At 46.5% G+C, this 20,716-nt stretch overlaps 1 protein-coding gene across 1 annotated transcript in view; it reads right to left on the bottom strand.

The window, feature by feature from the left end:
• LARP1 (La ribonucleoprotein domain family member 1) overlaps positions 1-14,064 on the bottom strand; it is a 106,837-nt gene extending 92,773 nt beyond the window's left edge. Inside the window, exon 1 of the mRNA XM_025389335.1 lies at positions 13,842-14,064. Coding sequence (XP_025245120.1) covers positions 13,842-14,046 — 205 coding nt within the window. The 5' untranslated portion in view covers positions 14,047-14,064. The remainder of the gene's footprint in view (positions 1-13,841) is intronic.
• Between the last annotated feature and the right edge of the window lie 6,652 nt (positions 14,065-20,716).

Raw genomic sequence — 20,716 nt, 5'->3', positions numbered from 1 at the left:
AGAAATATTTTTACTTTTGCTTCTACTAGGCATTTACACCTAAGTCCTATAAGGGATTGAATTGATTGGGTGCTAGTTTTGTCAGGGCTGATGTATTTCTAATTCACATGTATTCCTAGGGTGTTGCCCTTTGGTGGCTCCAGTTGAAGACTTGAAATGTTGGCCAGGTGAAGTGGCTCACACCTGTAATCCCAACACTGTGGAAGGCCAAGGTGGGCGGATCACTTGCGGTCAGGAGTTTGAGACCAGCCTGGGCAACATGGAGATACTGCTGTCTCTACTAAAAACACAAAAATTAGCCGGGTGTGGGGGAGGGTACCTATAATTCCAGCTACTCAAGAGGCTGAGGCAGGGGAATGACTCAAACCTGGGAGGCAGAGGTTGCAGTGAGCCAAGATTATACCACTGCACTCCAGCCTGGGTGGCATAGCGAGACTCCAGCTCAAAAAAAAAAAAAAAAAGAAGACCTGAAACGCTTATTAGGGACACTTCTTCTTGGTAGACTCTGAAATCCAATTTTTATTCTATTCCCCAACCTCATAACACTACCAGACTCTATTCTCAGTTTCTAAGCCTTTTCTTGAGAAAGAGCCTATGCCTCCTGCAGGAAAGTAGCAACCAAATATGGGGCTTCTTATCTCTCTGGAATCTTGACCCCTCAGGTCCTTGTTGCTTTGGTAGTTCTCTAATGCCTTCAAATACACACACACACACACACACACACACACACAAACACACACTTATTTTGTTTAGCTTTTGTTTTTTTTTTTTTTTTTTTTTGAGATAGGGTCTCACTCTGTCACCTAAGCTAGAGTGCAGTGGCATAATCACGGCTCACTGCAGCCTCAACCTTCTGGGCTCAAGCAACCCTTCCACCTCAGCCTCCCAAGGAGCTGGGACTATCGATGTGATGCGACGCATGCCACCACACCTGACTTTTTTTTTTTTTGAGTTGGAGTCCCACTCTGTCACCCAGGCTGGAGTGCAGTGATGCGATCTCGGCTCACTGCAACCTCGACCTCCCAGGTTCAAGCAATTCTCTGCCTCAGCCTCCCAGGTAGCTGGGATTACAGGTGCCTGCCACCACGGCCAGCTAATTTTTGTATTTTTAGTACAGATAGAGTTTCACCATCTTGGCCAGGCTGGTCTTGAACTCCTGACCTCATGATCTACCCGCCTCAGCCTCCCAAAGTGCTGGGATTACAAGCGTGAGCCACCGCACCCGGCCCACATCTGGCTAATTTAAAATTTTTTTTGTAGAGACAAGGTCTCACTATGTTGCCCAAGCTGGCCTCGGCCTCCCAAAGTATTGGGATTTGAGGCATGAGCCACCAGTCCTGGCTGTTTAGCTCTTTTAATAATTCCCAGTGGTGGCCAGGCGCAGTGGCTCATGCCTGTAATCCCAGCCTTTGGGAGGTCAAGGTGGGCGGATCACTCGAGCTCAGGAGTTTGAGACCAGTTTCGGCAATATGACGAAACCCCATCTATACACAAAATGCAAAATTATCCAGGTATGGGGCACAGACCTGTAGTCCCAGCTACTTGGGAGGCTGAGGTGCCAGCATCACCTGAGCCTGGGAAGCTCAAGGCTGCAGTGAGCTGTGATTGTGCCACTGCACTCCAGTCTGGGTGAGAGAGTGAGACCTGTTTTAAAAAAAAAAAAATTCCCAGTGAAGTGGGGGAGCAGTCTTCTAGTCCATAATTACTAATTACTGGAAATGGAAAGCCTTTGTTTACCTAACATTTATCTTGCATTTCTCCGTGGGCAGGAACGACACTTTATTCTTCTCTGTAGTGCCAGGGCCTCCTCACTTTAAGTTCTCAATAGACACCATTTAAACAAATGGATAACGGCTTGTAAATTGTTTTTGCTTTCATAATCCAATGCTCTAGGCAGGGAAGGAATTACTTCTGTAGTCCTAGATATTGGACCCAGAGAAGACTTGCCCAAAAGTCCCTTGACTAAGGTCCACTGAAAAGTCAGCAGTCTAGCTGAGTCAGAGTTTTAGATTCCTCCTCTAGTAAAGAACAGATGATAATAACAGGAGCTACTCAAGATAGGGCTGCTGTAAAAATTCCATGAGGCAATGTGAATAAAGTTCTTGGCAGAGTACCTGGATCTGCAAATAGGAGTTATTGTTTAAGGAAGGATTAGTATAGTAAACAAGGTGCCTTATTCCAGCTTTCTCTCTACGAGTTTTAGGGTATCACAACAACCAGTGAAATCTCACCACTTTTCCTGTTCTGAGGGCTGGAGACTCCACTCCTAGAAGATCATGGTTGCCTCTGGCAGGGTTCAAAATACTCACTACAGTTCTGTGGATGATCTAACACCATGAAGGCAGGGTTGGAGGATAGCCCTCACTGCTTAGGGGTCCTCTGGACCCTACTGCCCCCTGCTGAAGGCCTCCCTAACGCCTGGGAATCCAGAGTAGAGGGAGAATCAGTAGCCCTCATGCCAGGGGAGTGGGGCTGAAGGGCCCCATCTTTCTCCCCACTTGTCCCCAAACAACTCCATGTGGCAGAGTAATTAAGAGCTCAGAATCCAAATAAAGACAGACTTGGGTTTCAATTCTAGCACACTACTTCCTGGTTGTTGGCTCCTGGCTAAGTCTCTTAATTTCCCTGACTCAGTTTCCTCACCTGTATAATGAAGTTGATAACAGCATCTACTTTTATAGAACTGTTTGAAAGATTAAATGAGACACAATAAATAGTACCTCTTATTTTTTCTCATTATTTTTCCCCCTAGAATATATGTCAGAAGGAAGTGGTACAGCCAGAGCTAGAACCGGTATCTTCACACTCTCCCTTCCCCCACCTTTGCCTATACCACCCCTAAAACAACTCACGTTTTAGGGTTTACACAGTGCTTCCCAACCTTCCCCATCCCAGTCCATGGTAATTCTTGGATACCTGTGGGGCTAAACTTATGAGGAGGCTGTCTGAGGTCTGAAGGTGACTATCCCAGCAGGACTGTGGGCTCTGGCTGCCCCAGTCTCCACCTGGCCACTTATGGCCCAAGGGTTCTATATCTCAGCACACTTGTAACCCATCACTGTTCCCCAGCTGAAAACCTTAGGGTTAAGGCATTGACAACCCCTGTTACAACTGGCACTTGTAATGCCCAGCAGTGACAAATTAACCCATTGTTAGTAAATGAGTCCTGGAACCAGTTACTCAGGCTCCTGGTGAGAGTCCAGAGGCCAGAGCCCAGAACATGAAAATTGGGAAGAAAAACAGATGTTGGCATTCGTCAGACTCTACCTCAACTCACTGTATGACCTTGGCCAAGTCATTTCCCTTCTCTGGACTTTACTTTTTTGTCTGAAGCAGAGAACAGTTAAAATCTAGGAAAGAGGCTGGGTGTGCTGGCTCACACCTGTAATCCCAGTACTCTGGGAGGCCGAGGTGGGTGGATCACCTGAGGTCAGGAGTTTGAGACCAGCCTGGCCAACATGGTAAAACCCCGTCCCTACCAAAAATACAAAAATTAGCCAGGCATGGTGGTACACGCCTGTAGTTCCACTACGCAGGAGACTGAGGCAGGAGAATTGCTTGAACCCAGGAGGCAGAGGTTGCAGTGAGCTGAGATTGTGACACTGCACTCCAGCCTGGGCGACAGAGTGAGCCTCCGTCTCAAAAAAAAAAAACAAAAAACAAAAAAAAACCCTAGGAAAGATGCATGAGGTTCCTTTCACCTCTAGCATTCTAAGAATCAGGGATTCAGATGGGCACGGTGGCTCACGCCTGTAATTCCAGCACTTTGGGAGGCCGAGGTGGACAGATCACGAGGTCAGGAGATCGAGATCATACTGGCTAACACGGTGAAACCCCATCTCTACTAAAAATACAAAAAATTAATTGGGCATGGTGGCGGGCGCCTGTAGTCCCAGCTACTCGAGAGGCTGAAGCAGGAGAATGGCGTGAACCGGGGAGGTGGAGATTGCAGTGAGCCAAGATCGCGCCACTGCACTCCAGACTGGGCAACGAAGAGAGACTCCGTCTCAAAAAAAAAAAAAAAAAAAGAATCACGGATTCTATGAATTCTCCACTGCCTGGCTATATCCTGTTCCTGGTGATCTGGTTCCTTTAAGTATAGAAATGATAGACTCGGCCAGGCGCGGTGGCTCAAGCCTGTAATCCCAGCACTTTGGGAGGCCGAGACGGGCGGATCACGAGGTCAGGAGATCAAGACCATCCTGGCTAACACAGTGAAACCCCGTCTCTACCAAAAAAATACAAAAAAACTAGCCAGGCGAGGTGGCGGGCACCTGTAGTCCCAGCTACTCGGGAGGCTGAGGAAGGAGAATGGTGTAAGCCCAGGAGGCGGAGCTTGCAGTGAGCTGAGATCCAGCCACTGCACTCCAGCCTGGGTGACAGAGGGAGACTCCATCTCAATAAAAAAAAAAAAAAAAAAAAAGAAATGATAGACTCTTCCTGACTGTGCAGGTGACCTCTCCATGTGCTACTGGCTGGTCTCTGAAAATAACCCCTGTCTCGCCCAGAATGAGGGGAGGGTCACACCTGTTCTCTAACCTATCAACAGAACTCCTGAGTCTTCTGTGTGTTCAGCTTCCTCTGCCCACCCACCAGCCTGGAAAGAGCAATATTCCCAGGATCCTGAGTCTCCTCTTCTCATAGCTCCCTGGCATTGGGTATTGTCTAGGTAATGAAGAAGGCAGGGAGGGAAGACAGCAAAAGGAGTCCAGCAGCCTCCCTGGAGGAGGAGGTAGGGATGCTGGAAAAAGGGAGAGGGCAGGGAGGCTAAAGGCAGATCATGCGGAGTCTGGGTTGCCATATTCTGCAGGGGCTAGACTTGTCCTTTCACGCAGTGAGGAGTCACCAAGGGCTTTACAGTGGAAGAAAGACATGGTCAGAACTTGTGGTCAGAACATGTTTTGGTTCCATGGACGGCAGCCTGAAGGACAGAGAGAAACTGGGGGCTGTTAGAGAAATGAAGATCAAAGATAATGTCATAGCAGTGGAGACAGTAAAGAGATATTTAGGAGGTAAGGTGGTAGACTGAGTAACTGGGCATTCAACCGTAAATCTGACTGTGTCATTGTGCTGGGTGACTGGGATGATACTGTCATAGGATACAGGGAACATCTGGTTTGTCAGTATGGAGAGAAAGGACTCTGGGAGCATGGAAAAAAGGGTGCCAGGCTGTGGAGACAAATACATTACAATCCCTTTAACCACAGCCTTATGTTCCTTACAGCTTTCTCTGGATTGGTTCTCTCAACACTTGTGCATTATCATCTCTGTTTTGCACATGAGAAACTTTGCAAATGAGAAACTTTAGCAGCAGAACCAGGATGTTGAATTCCAGTTTCCTGACCCTTGGCCCAGCACTCAGCCGCAAAGGTGCTTCCTTGCAGTGGCTGGCAGGAAGAGGTACAGGGAAGTTCACCTGTGCCTAGGTGATTCCCAGCTCCTCTCCCTGGCCTCCCCTATACCCCCAAACCTGCCACCAACTGGTAATGGTAACATAGGACCCCTTCACTTCTTTCAGCCTCTGCTTTCCTTTATGTCATGTGAAGTTGTGGGTGGGGCCAAATGAAGGTTTTCAACATTCGAACAGAGGAACCCCCCGCCACAACACACTTTTTTTTGAGACGGAGTCTCGCTCTGTTGCCCAGGCTGGAGTGTAATGGTGCCATCATAGCTCACTGCAACCTCGACCTCCTAGGCTCAAGGGATCGTCCCACCTCAGCCTCCGGAGTAGCTGGGACTATAGACGTGCACCACCATATCGGGCTAATTTAAAATATATATATTTTTAGAGACGAGGTTGCACTGTGTTGCCCAGGCAAGTCTCCAACCCCTGGGCTCAAGTGATCCTCCCACCTCAGCTTCCCCAAGAGCTGGAATTACAAGTGTGAACCACCGGGCCCAGCAACCCCCTCTTTTTTTTTTTTTTTTTTTAAGACAATGGAATCATATGAATCACTGAAATGAACTCAAATAGAAAAGAACCTTCTCAAGTTGAAGCAGAGATTAGGGATGCAGACGCAGAGGCTATCAGGTTGGATGGTTTTCCTGCTTGCTACCTCAACTCATCCACTGTTTGACAGCTTCCTTGACACTTCCAGAGTCTCCAGGGTTCCATAGCCCACAATTTGCAAACCACTGGCCTAGCAGACTCCTGCATGAACCTCCCAAAACAGAGGTTCCCAGCCTGGGTCCACAGATAGAATTCAGGGTATCTCTGAACTTGGAAGGAAAAAAAAATTTTTCTTCTCTTTTCTTTCTTTCTTTCTTTCTTTTTTTTTTTTTTTTCCCCAAGACACGGTCTCTCTCTGTTGCCCAGGCTAGAGTGACACAATCTCAGCTCACTGCAGCCTCAACCTCCTGGGCTCAAGTGATCCTCCCACCTCAGCCTCCTGAGCAGCTGGGACTGCAGACATGTGCCACCACACCTGGCTAATTTTTAAATGTTTAGAGATAGAGTTTCCCTATGTTGCTCAGGCTTGTCCCAAACTCTCAGGTTCAAGTGATCTTCCTACCTAAGCCTCCCAAAGTGTTGGAATTACAGGTGTGAGCCACCACACCTAGCCTCTGTTTTTCAGTTATGGACCACTACAAACCACTGTCTTTATTTTCCCTAACCTGTAACTCAAGTTACCATTTTGTTTCATTATAAATGTAGGCAATGACCCACAGTAGTATTGGCAGTTCCTGTGACTGTGTCACCAAAAGAAATCATAGATATTTTAACATCACATTATAGTTGTTGCAGATCTTTCAAAAATACCATTTATGGTTAGTATTAATTTTTTTTTTTTTTTTTGAGACAGAGTCTTGCTCTGTTGCCCAGGCTGGAGTGCAGTGGTGCGATCTTGGCTCACTGCAACCTCCACCTTCTGGGTTCAAGCAATTCTCCTGCCTCAGCCTCCCAAGTAGCTGGGACAAAAGGCACATGCCGCCATGCCTGGCTAATTTTTTGTATTTTAGTAGAGACGGGGTTTCACTGTGTTGCCCAGGCTGGTGTCAAACTCCTGAGCTCAGGCAATCCACCCGCCTCAGCCTCCCAAAGTGCTAAGATTACAGGCATGAGCCACTGCGCCCGGCCAGTATTATAAAATTACCATAGCTATATCATTTTTTTTTTTTTTTTGAGACAGAGTCTAACTTTGTCACCCAGGCTGGAGTGCAGTGGCACAGTCTCAGCTCACTGCAACCTCTGCCTCCTGGGCTCAAGTGATTCTCGTGCCTCAGGCTCCTGTGTAGCTGGGATTACAGGCATGTGCCACCATGTCCACCTAATTTTTGCATTTTTAGTAGAGACGGGGTTTCTCCATGTTGGCCAGCTAGTCTCAAACTCCTGGCCTCATGTGATCCGCCTGCCTCAGCCTCCTAAAGTGCTGGAATTACAGGCATGAGGCCACCACACCCGGCTACAATAGCTATATCTGCTGCTAGACTTCATTTTTAATGCACTAATAAAGAATCACATATTACTACAGCAATTTCTTTTGATAGTTGTATTTCAGGATGATTGGTTTCCTTTGTCATCCTATGTATTCTATGTATTTAAAAATACCCTGAGAAGGAGCCCATAGGTTTCACAGATTGTCAAGGGATCCATGAAATCAATAAGGTTAAAAACCCTTGTCCTAGGACTTCTCTTCCAGAAGAGAGGGAGCTGGGAGCTTGCTGAAGGCTGCCAAAAGAGGGTATGTAGGGCCTAGGATCCCCAGAGGCCCCTCTGCTTCCATGTGTACTCTCTGAGCCTGAGGAAAATGAGACAGGAAACTGGGACAGGAGCAAAGGGACTCTGAGAAGTGGAGCAGAGGCCAATAGGCCAGGCTGGCAGGGCTCAGGCTAGGGGCACCGAACTGAATTTCTTAGCCCCCACCCCAGCCAGGCTTCCCAGGACTCCTAGGTCCTAGTCTTGCTTCAGTCATTTCCCTTCCCAGCCTCAGTTTTCTTCTCTGAGCTAATACAGTGGGAGCAATCATGGCTTCAAGGTCAAGAGAGACCCTGCTTCTGGATCTACTTCTGCCTTGCCTTGCCACATGACTTTGGGCAGGTCATCACCCCTTTCCACATCAGCTTTCATATCTGTGTAACAAGGAGATTGGCTGGCTCAAGGATAGCAAATTTCTAATATAGATACTGCCATTCCCCCTTGCCATACCCACAACAGACATTGTTGAGAGATCTCAGAGTCTGATCATTCCATGCCCATAGGTAGCTTCTGTGCCTTTTCAACACTCTACTTGTTGACTGGAATTGGCAAATGAAGTGGAGCCTATTTGCTATTACTGTACTAGATGATCTAGCTGGGCACAGTGGCCTATGCCTCTGGTCCCAGCTACCTAGGAGGCTGAGGCAGGAGGATCACTTGAGTCCAAGAGTTCTGGGGTATAGTACACCATGCTAATCAGGTATCTGTACTAAGTTTGGCATCAATGTGGTGACCTCCCTGGAGAGGGGGGCCACCAGGTTGCCTACGGAGGGGTGAACTGGCCCAGGTTGGAAATGGAGCAGGTCAGAACTCCAGTGCTCCCATGCTGATCAGTAGTGGGATCACGCCTGTGAATCCCACTGCACTCCAGCCTGGGCAAAATAACAAGACCCCATCTCGAACAAATCAGTGAACAAAAAAGAAAAAAAAGAAAGACAAAAGAATAGATGATAAGGCACCAACCTACATTTCTATCTCTGATATTTTATCGCTTTAAAGATCTGATCTCAGAAACCCAAGTAAGATACTAGCTAGATGCGGAGACCTGTAAAGGCGGCTATTTCTGCTGGTGAGGTGGCTCATGCCTGTAATCTCAGCAACTCAGGAGGCTGAGGCAAGAGGTTCATTTGACAAGAGTAATTTGAGACCAACCTGGCCAACAAAGTGAGACTCTGTTTCTATAAAAAAAAAAATTTTTTTTTAAGTTAGCTGGGCATGGTGGCCTACACCTGTAGTCCCAGCTACTAGGGAGGCTGAGGTGGGAGGATTCCTTGAGCCCAGGATTTTGAGGCTGCAGTGAGTTAAGAAGGTGCCACTGCACTGCAGCCTGGGTGACAGAGTGAAACACTGACTCTTAAAAAGAAAAAAGAAAACAAAAGGCTATTTCTAACCCATAGGGGTGTGTGTGTGTGTGTGTGTATGTGTCAGAGAAAGAGAGAACATTCTCAGCTGGGCTACATATTTTCTCTCATGTAGCAAAAATGGGGTCAGAATAGGACACCTAGAAGCTGAAATCTCAGTAGAGCTCCTCATGGTTCAGTTAGGCCTCCTGGAACAGATGAGTGGAGGCACGTGGAAGTCAGACTTTTTGATCAAAGTACTGGGAATTGGCATCCTACCAGTACTGATATCACCAGGGCCTTTCCTGTCCCTAAATGTCCTGTGTCACAAAGAATAGCAGTGATGGTGACAGAGAGTGAATAACACCAGTCACTTCTGGTATAATTTACATGGACTCAGATTAGCTAGGTAGCCAAGATGTGCTGGACACTTGTGGTTTCTTGCAAAGCAATGCAGAAAGCCACTTAGGAAGTTGTATTTCAGAGTATGACTAGCCCAGGTTACAGCAGAGGCCTAGACAGGTGCCATAACTTACCTAATGTCACAGCCGTTTCAAGCCATCACTAGGACCAGGGCCCAGCTATGTAAGTAAGGAGTAGAGTGCAATGCAGAGGTTGAATAACCACAGGCTTGTGGGGCCAGGCTGGCAACACAAATGAGAAAGTAGGCTGGGTAGAATAGTAGGGAATGGTAGGGACTGTGGCAAACTAGATGTCACATGCCCTGTTTAAACGCAGCAGCTAATATCAGTTCAAGTTGGTTGTTGGCATATGAGAATGTGGACATATAGTGCCAGATCTTTCCTCTGGTTTTTAAAGACATGTCAGACTTTAGATTTTTATATTAAATAGTCTCTCTCTCCTTTTTTTTTTTTTCTTTTTTTGGAGACAGGGTCTCATTCTCTTGCCCAGGCTGGAGTACAGCAGCTTGATCTTGGCTCTCTGCAACTTCCACCTCCCTGGCTCAAGGAAATCCTCCCGCCTCAGCTCCTGAGTAGCTGGGACTACAGGTGCACACCACTACACCCGGCTAATTTTTAAATTTTTTGTAGAGATCGGATTTCGCCATGTCGCCCAGGTCAGTCTCAAACTCCTGGATTCAAGCAAGTTGCCTGCCTTGGCCCCCCAAAGTGCTGAGATTACAGGTGTGAGCTACTGTGCCTGGCCAAATAATCTCATGTTAAAATGTCGCCATCAGCTGGGTGCAGTGGCTCACACCTGTAATCCCAACACTTTGGGAGGCCAAAGCAGGTGGATCACTTGAGGTCAAAAGTTCGAGACCAGCCTAGCCAACATGGTGAAACCCCATCTCTACTAAAAATACAAAAATTAGCCAGGTGTGGTGGTGTGTGCTTATAATCCCAGTTACTTGGGAGGCTGAGGCAGGAGGATCGCTTGAACCCTGGAGGCGGAGGCTGCAGTGAGCCAAGATGGCACCACTGCACTCCAGCCTGGGTGACAGAGTGATACTCTCTGTCTCAAAACAAAATAAAATGTTGGCATCTAACTTTTTAAACAGTAAAAGGCTGGGCATAGTGGCTCATGTGTGTAATCCCAGCACTTTGGGAGGCTGAGGCGGGCAGATCACCTGAGGTCAGGAATTCAAGACCAGCCTGGCCAACATGGCAAAACCCCATCTCTACTAAAAATATAGAAAAATAGATGGGCGTGGTGGCAGGCGCCTGTAATCCCAGCCACTAGAGAGGTTGAGGCACAAGAATCGCTTGAATCCAGGAGGCAGAGGGTACAGTGAGCTGAGATTGCACCATTCCACTCCAAACTGGGCAACAGAGCAAGACTCCATCTCAAAAAAACCAAAAAATAGTAAAACACCACTGTGTAGGCCAAACAAAAAACAACTGAGAACTGCAGTCTAGCCTGATTTATAAATTCTGGTGGAAGGGGTAAGGGCCCCAGGCTGCAGATTTAGATATATAAAGACCTGAGTCGGAGTTCTGCCACTGCATGTCTAAGTAACTTTATTTAAGATTTGTAGCCTCCCTGAGCTTCAATACTTTCTCCTGTAAAATGAGAATAGTAAAATGGGCTACTGTGAGGATAAATGAGGTAATGACTTTAAAACATCCAGTAAAATGGTTAGCTCATCGTAGGTACGCAATAACTATAGCTACTCCACTGAAGTTCCTAATTGGAGGAACTCCCAATCCCTTCTGCTCCCTACTCCATCCACTTCAAATCTTTTTCCCGAAGGTTTGGTCACTCAATATCCCTGGAACTCTAACTCAGATACCCAAGGCACTCAAAAAATACTCACACACACCCTGCATTCACTCTTGGGAGGATTTTGAGATGCCAAGGCTGGTTACCAAGGAAAATGTTTAGGAGCCTTCCCTGGTCAGCAGCAATGTTTCATTGTTGATTAAAAGACAGGCTTGGTCAGGCGCGGTGGCTCACGCCTGTAATCAGATCACCTGAGGTCAGGAGTTTAAGACCAGCCTGACCAACCTGGAGAAACTCCGTCTCTACTAAAAATATAAAATTAGCTGAGTGCGGTGGCACATGCCTGTAATCCCAGCTACTCAGGAGGCTGAGGCAGAAGAATCACTTGAACCCGGGAGGCAGAGGTTGCGGTGAGCCGAGATCAAGCCATTGCACTCCAGCCTGCTCAACAAGAACAAAATTTTTTAAAAAAAAAAAAAAAAAAAGAGACAGAGCCTTGCCCCAGAGCAGAGGACTGGCTAACATGACCCTTCAGGGGCCTTAAAATCTTCAACTTTAATTTCCTTTTTTTTTTTTTTTTTTTTGGAGACACAGTCTCGCTCTGTTGCCCAGGCTGGAGTGCAATGGCGTGATCTCGGCTCACTGCAACCTCTGCCTCCCAGGTTCAAGCGATTCTCCTGGCTCAGCCTGAGAAGCTGGGATTACAGGTGTCTGCCACTACACTCAGTTAAATTTTTTGTATTTTTAGTAGAGACAGGATTTCACCATGTTGGCCAGGCTGGTCTCAAACTCTTGACCTCATGATTCATCCACCTCAGCCTCCCAAAGTGCTGAGATTACAGGCGTAAGCCACCATGCCTGGCTTCATCTTTAACTTCATTAGCTCCTGTGCACATGCACATATGCATATATGTGCATAACGCTCACACACATTGTTGCTCAAGTATCTGCCTAAATTCCCTATTCCTAGAAACTGTTTTGGCTTTCACTTTCACTGCACTCCTTCTACCGTAGGCTCTACTCAGAGGGAGGGTGCTGCCACCACCCTTGAAACCAACATTCTCCGAGATTTATTTACTCAGCAGGGAGCTGCAAGAAAGGAGAGAACAGGAAAGGCTGAAGCTCAAATGACTGCATAGAAGGGGCTTTGAAAAGAAAAGTGACTTACACCCAGGGTCATCAGTAGGTCTTACAATATATATTTGAGCCCAAGATCCTCTACTCCAAAGTGCCTGTTCTAACCACTGTATTATCCTGCTGCTTCCAATGGGGCCACATTCCAGGACTGGGTTCCCATCCCAGGAGTCGTTAGAAAATACCATGACTCAGTGAGATATTTCCCCTTTCTTTCTGTTTATATGATTCTACATTTCAAAAAGTCCCAGTAAATAGTACTTTTTTTAAAGTAAAAGGATTTAAACAAGCATCCACGATTCCATCATAATCAGTAATTCTTTTATCGCATTATCACACAATGATTTGAGAAAATAATTACTACAGAGGCCACCTTTTACACAACATTCATTACCTTACCTCATCAATTCCAAAATGTATTTTTAAATCTGAATTTATCTTAAAATCGGTGGAATCTAAGTTTCCATGGAAGACTTTATTTGGTCATAAGAAAAATCCTGGTAGGCAAGCATTGCCCAGATTACAATCCCCATTTTGCAGTTGGGAAAACTGAGTTCAAAGAGGTAAACAATTTGCCTGAGGTCACAGAGCTAGTCAGTGCAGAACCAGAACTGCAGGCCTATCTCCCGATTTTCAGCACAAGCGGTATCTACCATATATTCCTGGCCTCCAGGCCCTGTGTTCATCCCTACCTGTTCCCGTCACCCTCCTGGCCACACCCTAACAGAGGGCTGAGGGAGACCTCAGCTACTCCAACCAGGCTTCCCTAGCCTCAGCCAGCTAGAGGTGGGGTAAACTGACTGTGGGGACTCCTGGGAGCAGTCTCTCCACATAGGAAGTTTTTAAGTCCAAAGCTTTCACTTTCAAGAATGAACCCTGTGTGTGAGGCAGCACTGCAGAGACCAAAGCTCAGGTTGGGTGTGAAGGCAGGATTTTGCTGGTGTCCTTATAAACCCCATGCAAACTAGATCTAGGAGTTCCCCACCTGGGGACCCCATTCCCTGGAAATTACTCACAAATGCTCTATTTTTCATATTTCAAAAGGTCAAATGAAAACCAAATACCGACTCTAGATAAGATCTCACAGGCAGAATAAAACACTACATTGCTTTTGGCTAAACTTGCATCAATTTAGTGGTTTGTTTCTGCTAACCAAAAAACACTGATTGGCTATTACAGGGCCACAATTAACACAGAAGGGGAAACCAATTAACGAATTATTATGTAACAGGTGCAGCTTGACAGACTTAAATCTTTCAGAACAAGGGGTGTGACAAGGGAAAACAATAAAAGAGGAAAGCCGAGAGCGGAATTTGAGCTCCTCATTTTCCCAGATGGGGAATGTGAGGTTCAGAGAGCTGGAGTGACTCGCTCAGGGTCACACAGCAGGGCTGGAACCAGCACCCAAGGTTTCTGCCCCTAGGGAGAAGGATCTTCCTACCACACCCTGCTGTCCTGAGGTTCGAGAAACGCAGAGTGCTAGGACTCACCAGGGTTGCTGAAGGGGGCCAGGCCAGGGAATGGCAATGGCTTCTCCCTGTCACCTGTGGGTTCCTTCCTCGGGGCAGCTGCCAAGGCCACGCTGTTTTTCCTCCCTGGGAGTCTGCCAGGGCAGCTAGGTGTGGGAGCCTCTTGGAAATCCAGCTCTGGGTGAGAGAAAGGAGGCCTCTCTGACAAAAGTACCCTCCAAAGCATGGAGTGACCAGGGCCTGGGGTCACGATGTGGCCCTGGAGGGTTTAGGCACATCCAGATCGCACAGCTGCCTCCTGGCTCTGGCCCGGGAGCTCTCCAGGTTGCCAGGCTAGTTTTCCTGCCAGATGCTGGGTGCCTTTAAGAGAGCAACGGCAGCTCATTGGCCGAGAAAGCCTCCCCCACCTCTTTACCTGAGCGGGGAGCACAGATCGGGTAGGGGCAGAGAGACTTAGGTGAGTAAACAAACGGTGGCAACCCGCGGAGTCTCCCCTCCTCCACAGCCCTGGTCCTGGGCTTCCTTCCTCACCTCCACTCTCCACCCTGGAAAGCAAGCTGGGGCTAAAGGAAGAGCAAAACACTCTGCAAAGTGCTCAGTGCGGTTCAGACTACATGATCTCACAGTGACCCTGGGGCAGAGCTGTTAGTCTTCTCTTTTCGGTGGAACAACTGAGTCCTTGGAGGGGTGAAGTGGCTTCTCCAGTTCACACAGCCCTTGCAAGGAAGGTCGACAGAGAGGGATGGTGTGAGGATCCAAACCCAAGTCTCCTGCCTTTGACTTCCCATACAGTGCTGCTGGACCACACCACTTTCCTGTTTGTGAAGCCTTTGGCAAGTCACTGCCTCAGTTTCCGCATCTGTACCATGGTATAGTCATGCCACTATAATGAGTGTACAACCTTGGGTTTAAAGCTGAAAGAGATTTTGGAGAGTCTAGCTCATCTAGTCATTTATCAGGCATTCATTATTCAACAGGCATTATTATTCAACAACTATTATGTATCAGGCCCTGTTTTAGTTCCTAGGGACACATCAATGAGCAAGAAAGTCGAGGACCCTACTTTTACTGAGTTTACATTCTGGAGAGAGGGGATCTAGATATAAAGAAGCCAATTAGATAGGTAATAGTTCCACAAAAATGAAATAGGTTGACATGATAATGGGGGGTGGGTGTGAATATTTTCAACGATGTGGTAAGGGAGGCCCTCTCTTGGGAGGTGATATTAAAGCTGAGACATGAATGATGACAAGGAACCAGGCAATGGAAGAGCTGGAGCAAGAGTGTTCAATGCACACAGAACCAACCACAAGTGTAAGGACCCCGAAAAGCAGGTACGTTTGGAGAACAGAAAGAAAGCTGCTGTCACTACAATATAGTTCAATCCCTGTACCCCTTCTTAATACATAAGGAATCTTACCTATTCCTTATCTATTCCTGGAAGGTAATTCAGGAATTCAGAAAGATGATTCAACTTGCCCAAGATTCCCTCTTGTAAATTCCTCCTTCCTTTCTTTATCCTCATGTAGAAGAGAAGGAAACTGAAGCTTGGGGCTGACCAGCATACTTGGGTTACCAACCCAACAATCATTCCAGTAGCCTACACTGCTATAATCTCATGCTTCTTCCACTCTGTAGACATACGTAAACTCCCAGACAGCAAGAACTATGATTTTAAGAGTGTACAACACTGCTGGGTGCGGTGGCTCAGGCCTGTAATCCCAGCACTTTGGGAAGATGAGGTGGGCGGATCATGAGGTCAGGAGTTCGAGAACAGCCTGACCAACATAGTGAAACCCCATCTCTACTAAAAATACAAAAATAAGCCAGGTGTGGTGGTGCATCCCTGTAATCCCAGCAACTCGGGAGGCTGAGGCAGGAGAATCACTTGAACCGGGAGGTGGAGGTTGCAGTGAGCCAAGATCACACCACTGCACTCCAACCCGGGTGACAGAGAGAGACTCTGTCTCCAAAAAAAAAAAAAAAGGTACCACACTGAAGAAAAATCCTGACTGACACTGACAGAATACGTAGTAGTCTTCAAAATTCCAGCAGTAATGCAAACGACCACACTGTCACATGGGATCAGCACAGACCTTTCCTGTGGAGTTCCTTTCCACTTTCATTTTCAGAATTTTTTACTCTGATTTTTAAAAAGGGCTGTCTGTTTTCAGTCTAATATTGTTAGTGGTAGCTTTGGTATTATTATGAGATTGTTGAATATATAGAATGGGATAAAGCAAGTGAGTTTATGCTGGTGTTTCTGAGAATCAGGACTTTTGGTGTGGGAGAAAAATACAAATGAAAGACAAAAGGGGTTAAGTAAAAACGCATAATCCTGTGTTTGTATTGGAGGTTTCAGTATGTTTTTGTTTTTGTTTTTGTTTTGAGGTGGAGTCTCACTCTGTCACCCAGGCTGGAGTGCAGTGCCGTGATTTCGGCTCACTGCAACCTCCACCTCCTGGGTTCAAGTGATTCTTCTACCTCAGCCTCCTGAGTAGCTGTGATTATAGGTGTGCTCCACCATGCCCGGCTAATTTTTTGTATTTTTAGTAGAGACGGGGTTTCACCATGTTGGTCAGGCTGGTCTTGAACTCCTGACCTCATGATCCGCCCACATCAGCCTCCCAAAGTGCTGGGAGTACAGGTGTGAGCCACTGCACCTGGCCTAAATCTTTTTTTTTAAGAGATAGGGTCTCACTATATTGACCAGGTTGGTTTCGAACTGTTTTCAGGTCTAGAAACAATGACCAATCCTTTAGCGCAGAGGTCCCCAACTCCCAGGTCATGGACTGGTACCAGTCGTGGCCTGCTAGAACTGGGCCACACGGCAGGAGGTGAGCGGCCTGCAGCCAGCAAAGCCTTGTCTGTTTCCAGCGGCTCCCCACCACTTGTATTACCATCTGAGCTCCGCCTCCTGTCAGATCAATGGTGGCATTAGATTCTCATACGAGCCTGAACCCTATTGCAAACTGCATATGGCAGGGATCTAGGTTGTGCACTCCTTATGAGAACCTAATGCCTGATGATCTGGGGTGGAATTGAGGTGATGATGCTAGCACTGGGGAGCGGCTGCAAATGTAGATTAACATTAGCAGAGAGGTTTGATTGCACAGAGACCATAATAAATCAGTTGCTTGCAGACTCATATCAAAACCTTATCAGTGAGTGACAAGTGACAATTAAGCTGCATCTGGTGGCAGGCTTTAGGTCAGCATCTGACAGTTATTTTAGTGATTGCGTGGCCCACTCATTATTTTATTTACTGCTTCCATCTGTGCCTCTTTCCCACATTGCACACTCGCCTTGGTCACAGTTTTGGTGAGCCCACAAGCTAACCCTAGCCAAAATGAGTAAAAAAAAAAAAAAAAACAAATTCACTGGAGAGCTTATTTGAAAAGGCGGAAAGACCCGATGATAACAGAGCAGAAGACTCAGACTGCCACAAAAAGAAAGCTGCATTTAAAAGAAAATACCAAGAGTCCTACTTAAATTATGGGTTCATTGCAACACGTGATTCACATTCTCCAAGCCTGCTTTGCATAATATGTGGCGACTGGCTATCCAATGAAGCCATGAAACCTTCAAAACTGCTTCACCACATGAAGGCCAAGCACCCTGCATCAAAAGACAAGCTTTTGGAGTTTTCAAAAGAAAAGAATATGAACACGAAGAACAGAAGCAATTATTGAAGGCCACCACTTCATCAAATGTGTCTGCACTGAGAGCATCATTCTTAGTGGTTAACCGCATTGCTAAAGCTAAGAAGCCTTTACTATTGGTGAAGAGTTGATCCTGCCTGCTGCTAAGGACATTTGTCGTGAACTTTTGGGAGAGGCTGCAGTTCAAAAGGTGGCACGTGTTCCTCTTTTGGCTAGCACCACAACTGGACAAATTGATGAACTGGCAGAGGATATTGAGACACAATTGTTAGAGAGGATTAATGAGTCACCGTGGTACGCAATCCAGGTTGACGAGTCTACCAATGTTGACAACAAGGCAACAATGCTTGTTTTATCCATAGAGAAGTGCTGAAATGTCACCTGAACTTAACAACATTTTAGGGCGGGTGCAGTGGTTCACACCTGTAATCCCAGCACTTTGGGAGGCTGAGGTGGGTGGATCTCCGGAGGTCAGGAGTTCGAGACCAGCCTGGCCAACATGGAGAAACCCCGTCTCTATTAAAAATACAAAATTAGCCGGGCGTGGTGGTGCATGCCTGTAATCCCAGCTACTCAGGAGGCTGAGGCAGGAGAATCACTTGAACCCAGGAGGCGGAGGTTGTGGTGAGCCAAGATCACCATTGCACTCTAGCCTGGGCAACAAGAACGAAACTCTGTCTCAAAAACAAACAAACAAACAAAAAACAAAACAAAAAAACACCACATTTTGCAGGACGTAATTAAAATGATCAGCCACATTAAAGTACATGCCCTTAACTCACGTCTGTGCAGCTGTGAGGAAATGGACACAGAGCACACATGTCTTCTCTTATACACAGACGTGAGATGGCTTTCTAAAGGTAGATCACTGGCCACAGTTTCTGAGTTATAAGATATTTCTTTTAGAAAAAATTACCACTGGCAGCCCATTTCGGTGACACAGAATGGGTTGCAAAACTTGTGTGACATATTCAACCTGCTCAACGAACTCAAATTTGTCACTTCAGGGGACAACGACCACTGTGTTCAAGTTGGCAGATAAAGTGGCTGCATTCAAAGCCAAACTGGAATCATGGGAGCGACGAGTGAGCTTTGGGATTTCTGACAGGTTTCAAGCATTAGCAGAGATTTTTGAAAGAAAAAGACTGAGCCAGGATCTTCTTTCTCTCAGCTGGTGCATGATCACTTATCCCAGCTTTCAAAAGAGTTTGAGCATTACTTCCCAACCACAAAAGACCCCCGAACTGGGAAGGAATGGATCCACGACCCATTTGTGAATAAGCCAACTGACTTGACGTTGTCCATGCTAGAAGCGGATCAACTGCTTGAGAGGGCAAATGACGGTGGCCTTAAAAGTATGTTTGGGGTCAGGCGCGGTGGCTCATGCTTGTAATCGCAGCACTTTGGGAGGCCAAGGCGGGCAGATCACAAGGTCAAGAGATCGATACTATCTGGCCAACATGGTGAAACCCCGTCTCTACTAAAAAAAACAATACAAAAAATTAGCCGGGCGTGGTGGCGCATGCCTGTAGTCCCAGCTACTAGGGAGGCTGAGGCAGGAGAATCACTTGGACCCGGGAGGCGGAGGTTGCAGTGAGGTGAGATCGCACCACTGCACTCCAGCCTGGGCAGTGTCAGAGCGAGACTCTGTCTCAAAAAAGAAAAAAAGGAATGTTTGGGACTTCAAATTTCCATACGTTCTGGATTAAAGTCAAGGCAGAATATCCTGAGACTGCCACAAAAGCACTGAAAAGCCTGCTTCCTTCCATTTCCAACAGCGTATCCTTGTGAAGCAGGGTTTCTGCAGTGTCAGCAACCAAAACAAGATTACGGAGTAGACTGGACATAAGCAAACCACTCTGGGTGTCGCGCTCTCTCATCACCCCCAAATGGGACCGTCTAGTTGCAGAAAATTGAACATACAATAATAATAGAAATAAAGTGCACAATAAATGTAATGCGCTTGAATCATCCTGAAACCATCCCCCACACCCCGTTTAGTGGAAAAATTGTCTTCCACAGGCCGGGCGCGGTGGCTCAAGCCTGTAATCCCAGCACTTTGGGAGGCCGAGACGGGCGGATCACGAGGTCAGGAGTTCGAGACCATCCTGGCTAACACGGTGAAACCCCGTCTCTACTAAAAAATACGAAAAACTAGCCGGGCGAGGTGGCAGGCGCCTGTAGTCCCGGCTACTCGGGAGGCTGAGGCAGGAGAATGGCGTAAAAACCCGGGAGGCGGAGCTTGCAGTGAGCTGAGATCCGGCCACTGCACTCCAGCCTGGGCGACACAGCGAGACTCCGTCTCAAAAAAAAAAAAAAAAAAAAGTCTTCCACAAAACAGGTCCCTGGTGCCAAAAAGGTTGGGGACTGCTGCTTTAGCAAATAGTGAGCATCTATAGTGCCCAGACTGTGGTCTCTAAATACCACTTTCCACAAAAAGGAACCAAGGTGTCTTTGAAAAAATAAATAGCCAGTTCCAGCTTTGGGGCAGAAAATGTACAATATGTACTTAGACTATTTTCTAGTGTCACAAATCAAGGAAGCTAGAGTTGTGCCAAAGAGACTCCCATTGGTCACAGGCAGGACTACCTGAGCATCAGTAAAGGAAATAACTGCGAGGGGTTGAAAAATATCAAACGTATTTAAATCCATGAGTTCTTAATGATATTTTATTTTACATTAAAAAATTTTTTTTTTTAGAGATCGGGTCTGGCTGTATTGCCAAGGCTGATCTCAAACTCCTGGCCTCCCACCTTAGCCTCCCAAAGCGCTGGTATTGCAGACTTGAGCCACTGCTCCCAGGCCCTACAACTTCTGAGAGCAATTCGGGAATACTCCATGATCCAAAAACTCTATGTCTGGATATATACACAAGAGAAACTCTGGCCATTAAGAGACATACCAAAGCATTTTTTTTTAAGTTGGAAAAACTGAAAACAACCAAAATGAATAAATTATGGTACTTTTGATTTTGGGGCCATAAATGTGGGGGGATGGTATGAAATAGATTTCTTTCTTTTTTTCAAGACAAAGTGTCAGAGGCAAGTATTTACTGGGAAAATGCAGGAGCAAAATTTAAAAATTATTTGGTTTGTCGCAGTTATAAAATTGCCTCTTTGTTTGTTTGTTTACTTTATAGACAAGTCCTACTTATATAAGTTTATTGGCTACTTCTGCTTCTGATTAGGTTAAGTTTTTTTTCTCTTTCCAACTTTCCAACTTTTATTTTAGGTT

Source organism: Theropithecus gelada, chromosome 6 (genome assembly GCF_003255815.1).
Source record: "Theropithecus gelada isolate Dixy chromosome 6, Tgel_1.0, whole genome shotgun sequence".
Classification (NCBI taxonomy): Eukaryota; Metazoa; Chordata; class Mammalia; order Primates; family Cercopithecidae; genus Theropithecus; species Theropithecus gelada.
Note: the sequence above shows the minus strand (reverse complement) of the source record. Positions and strands in the feature narration are given on the sequence as shown.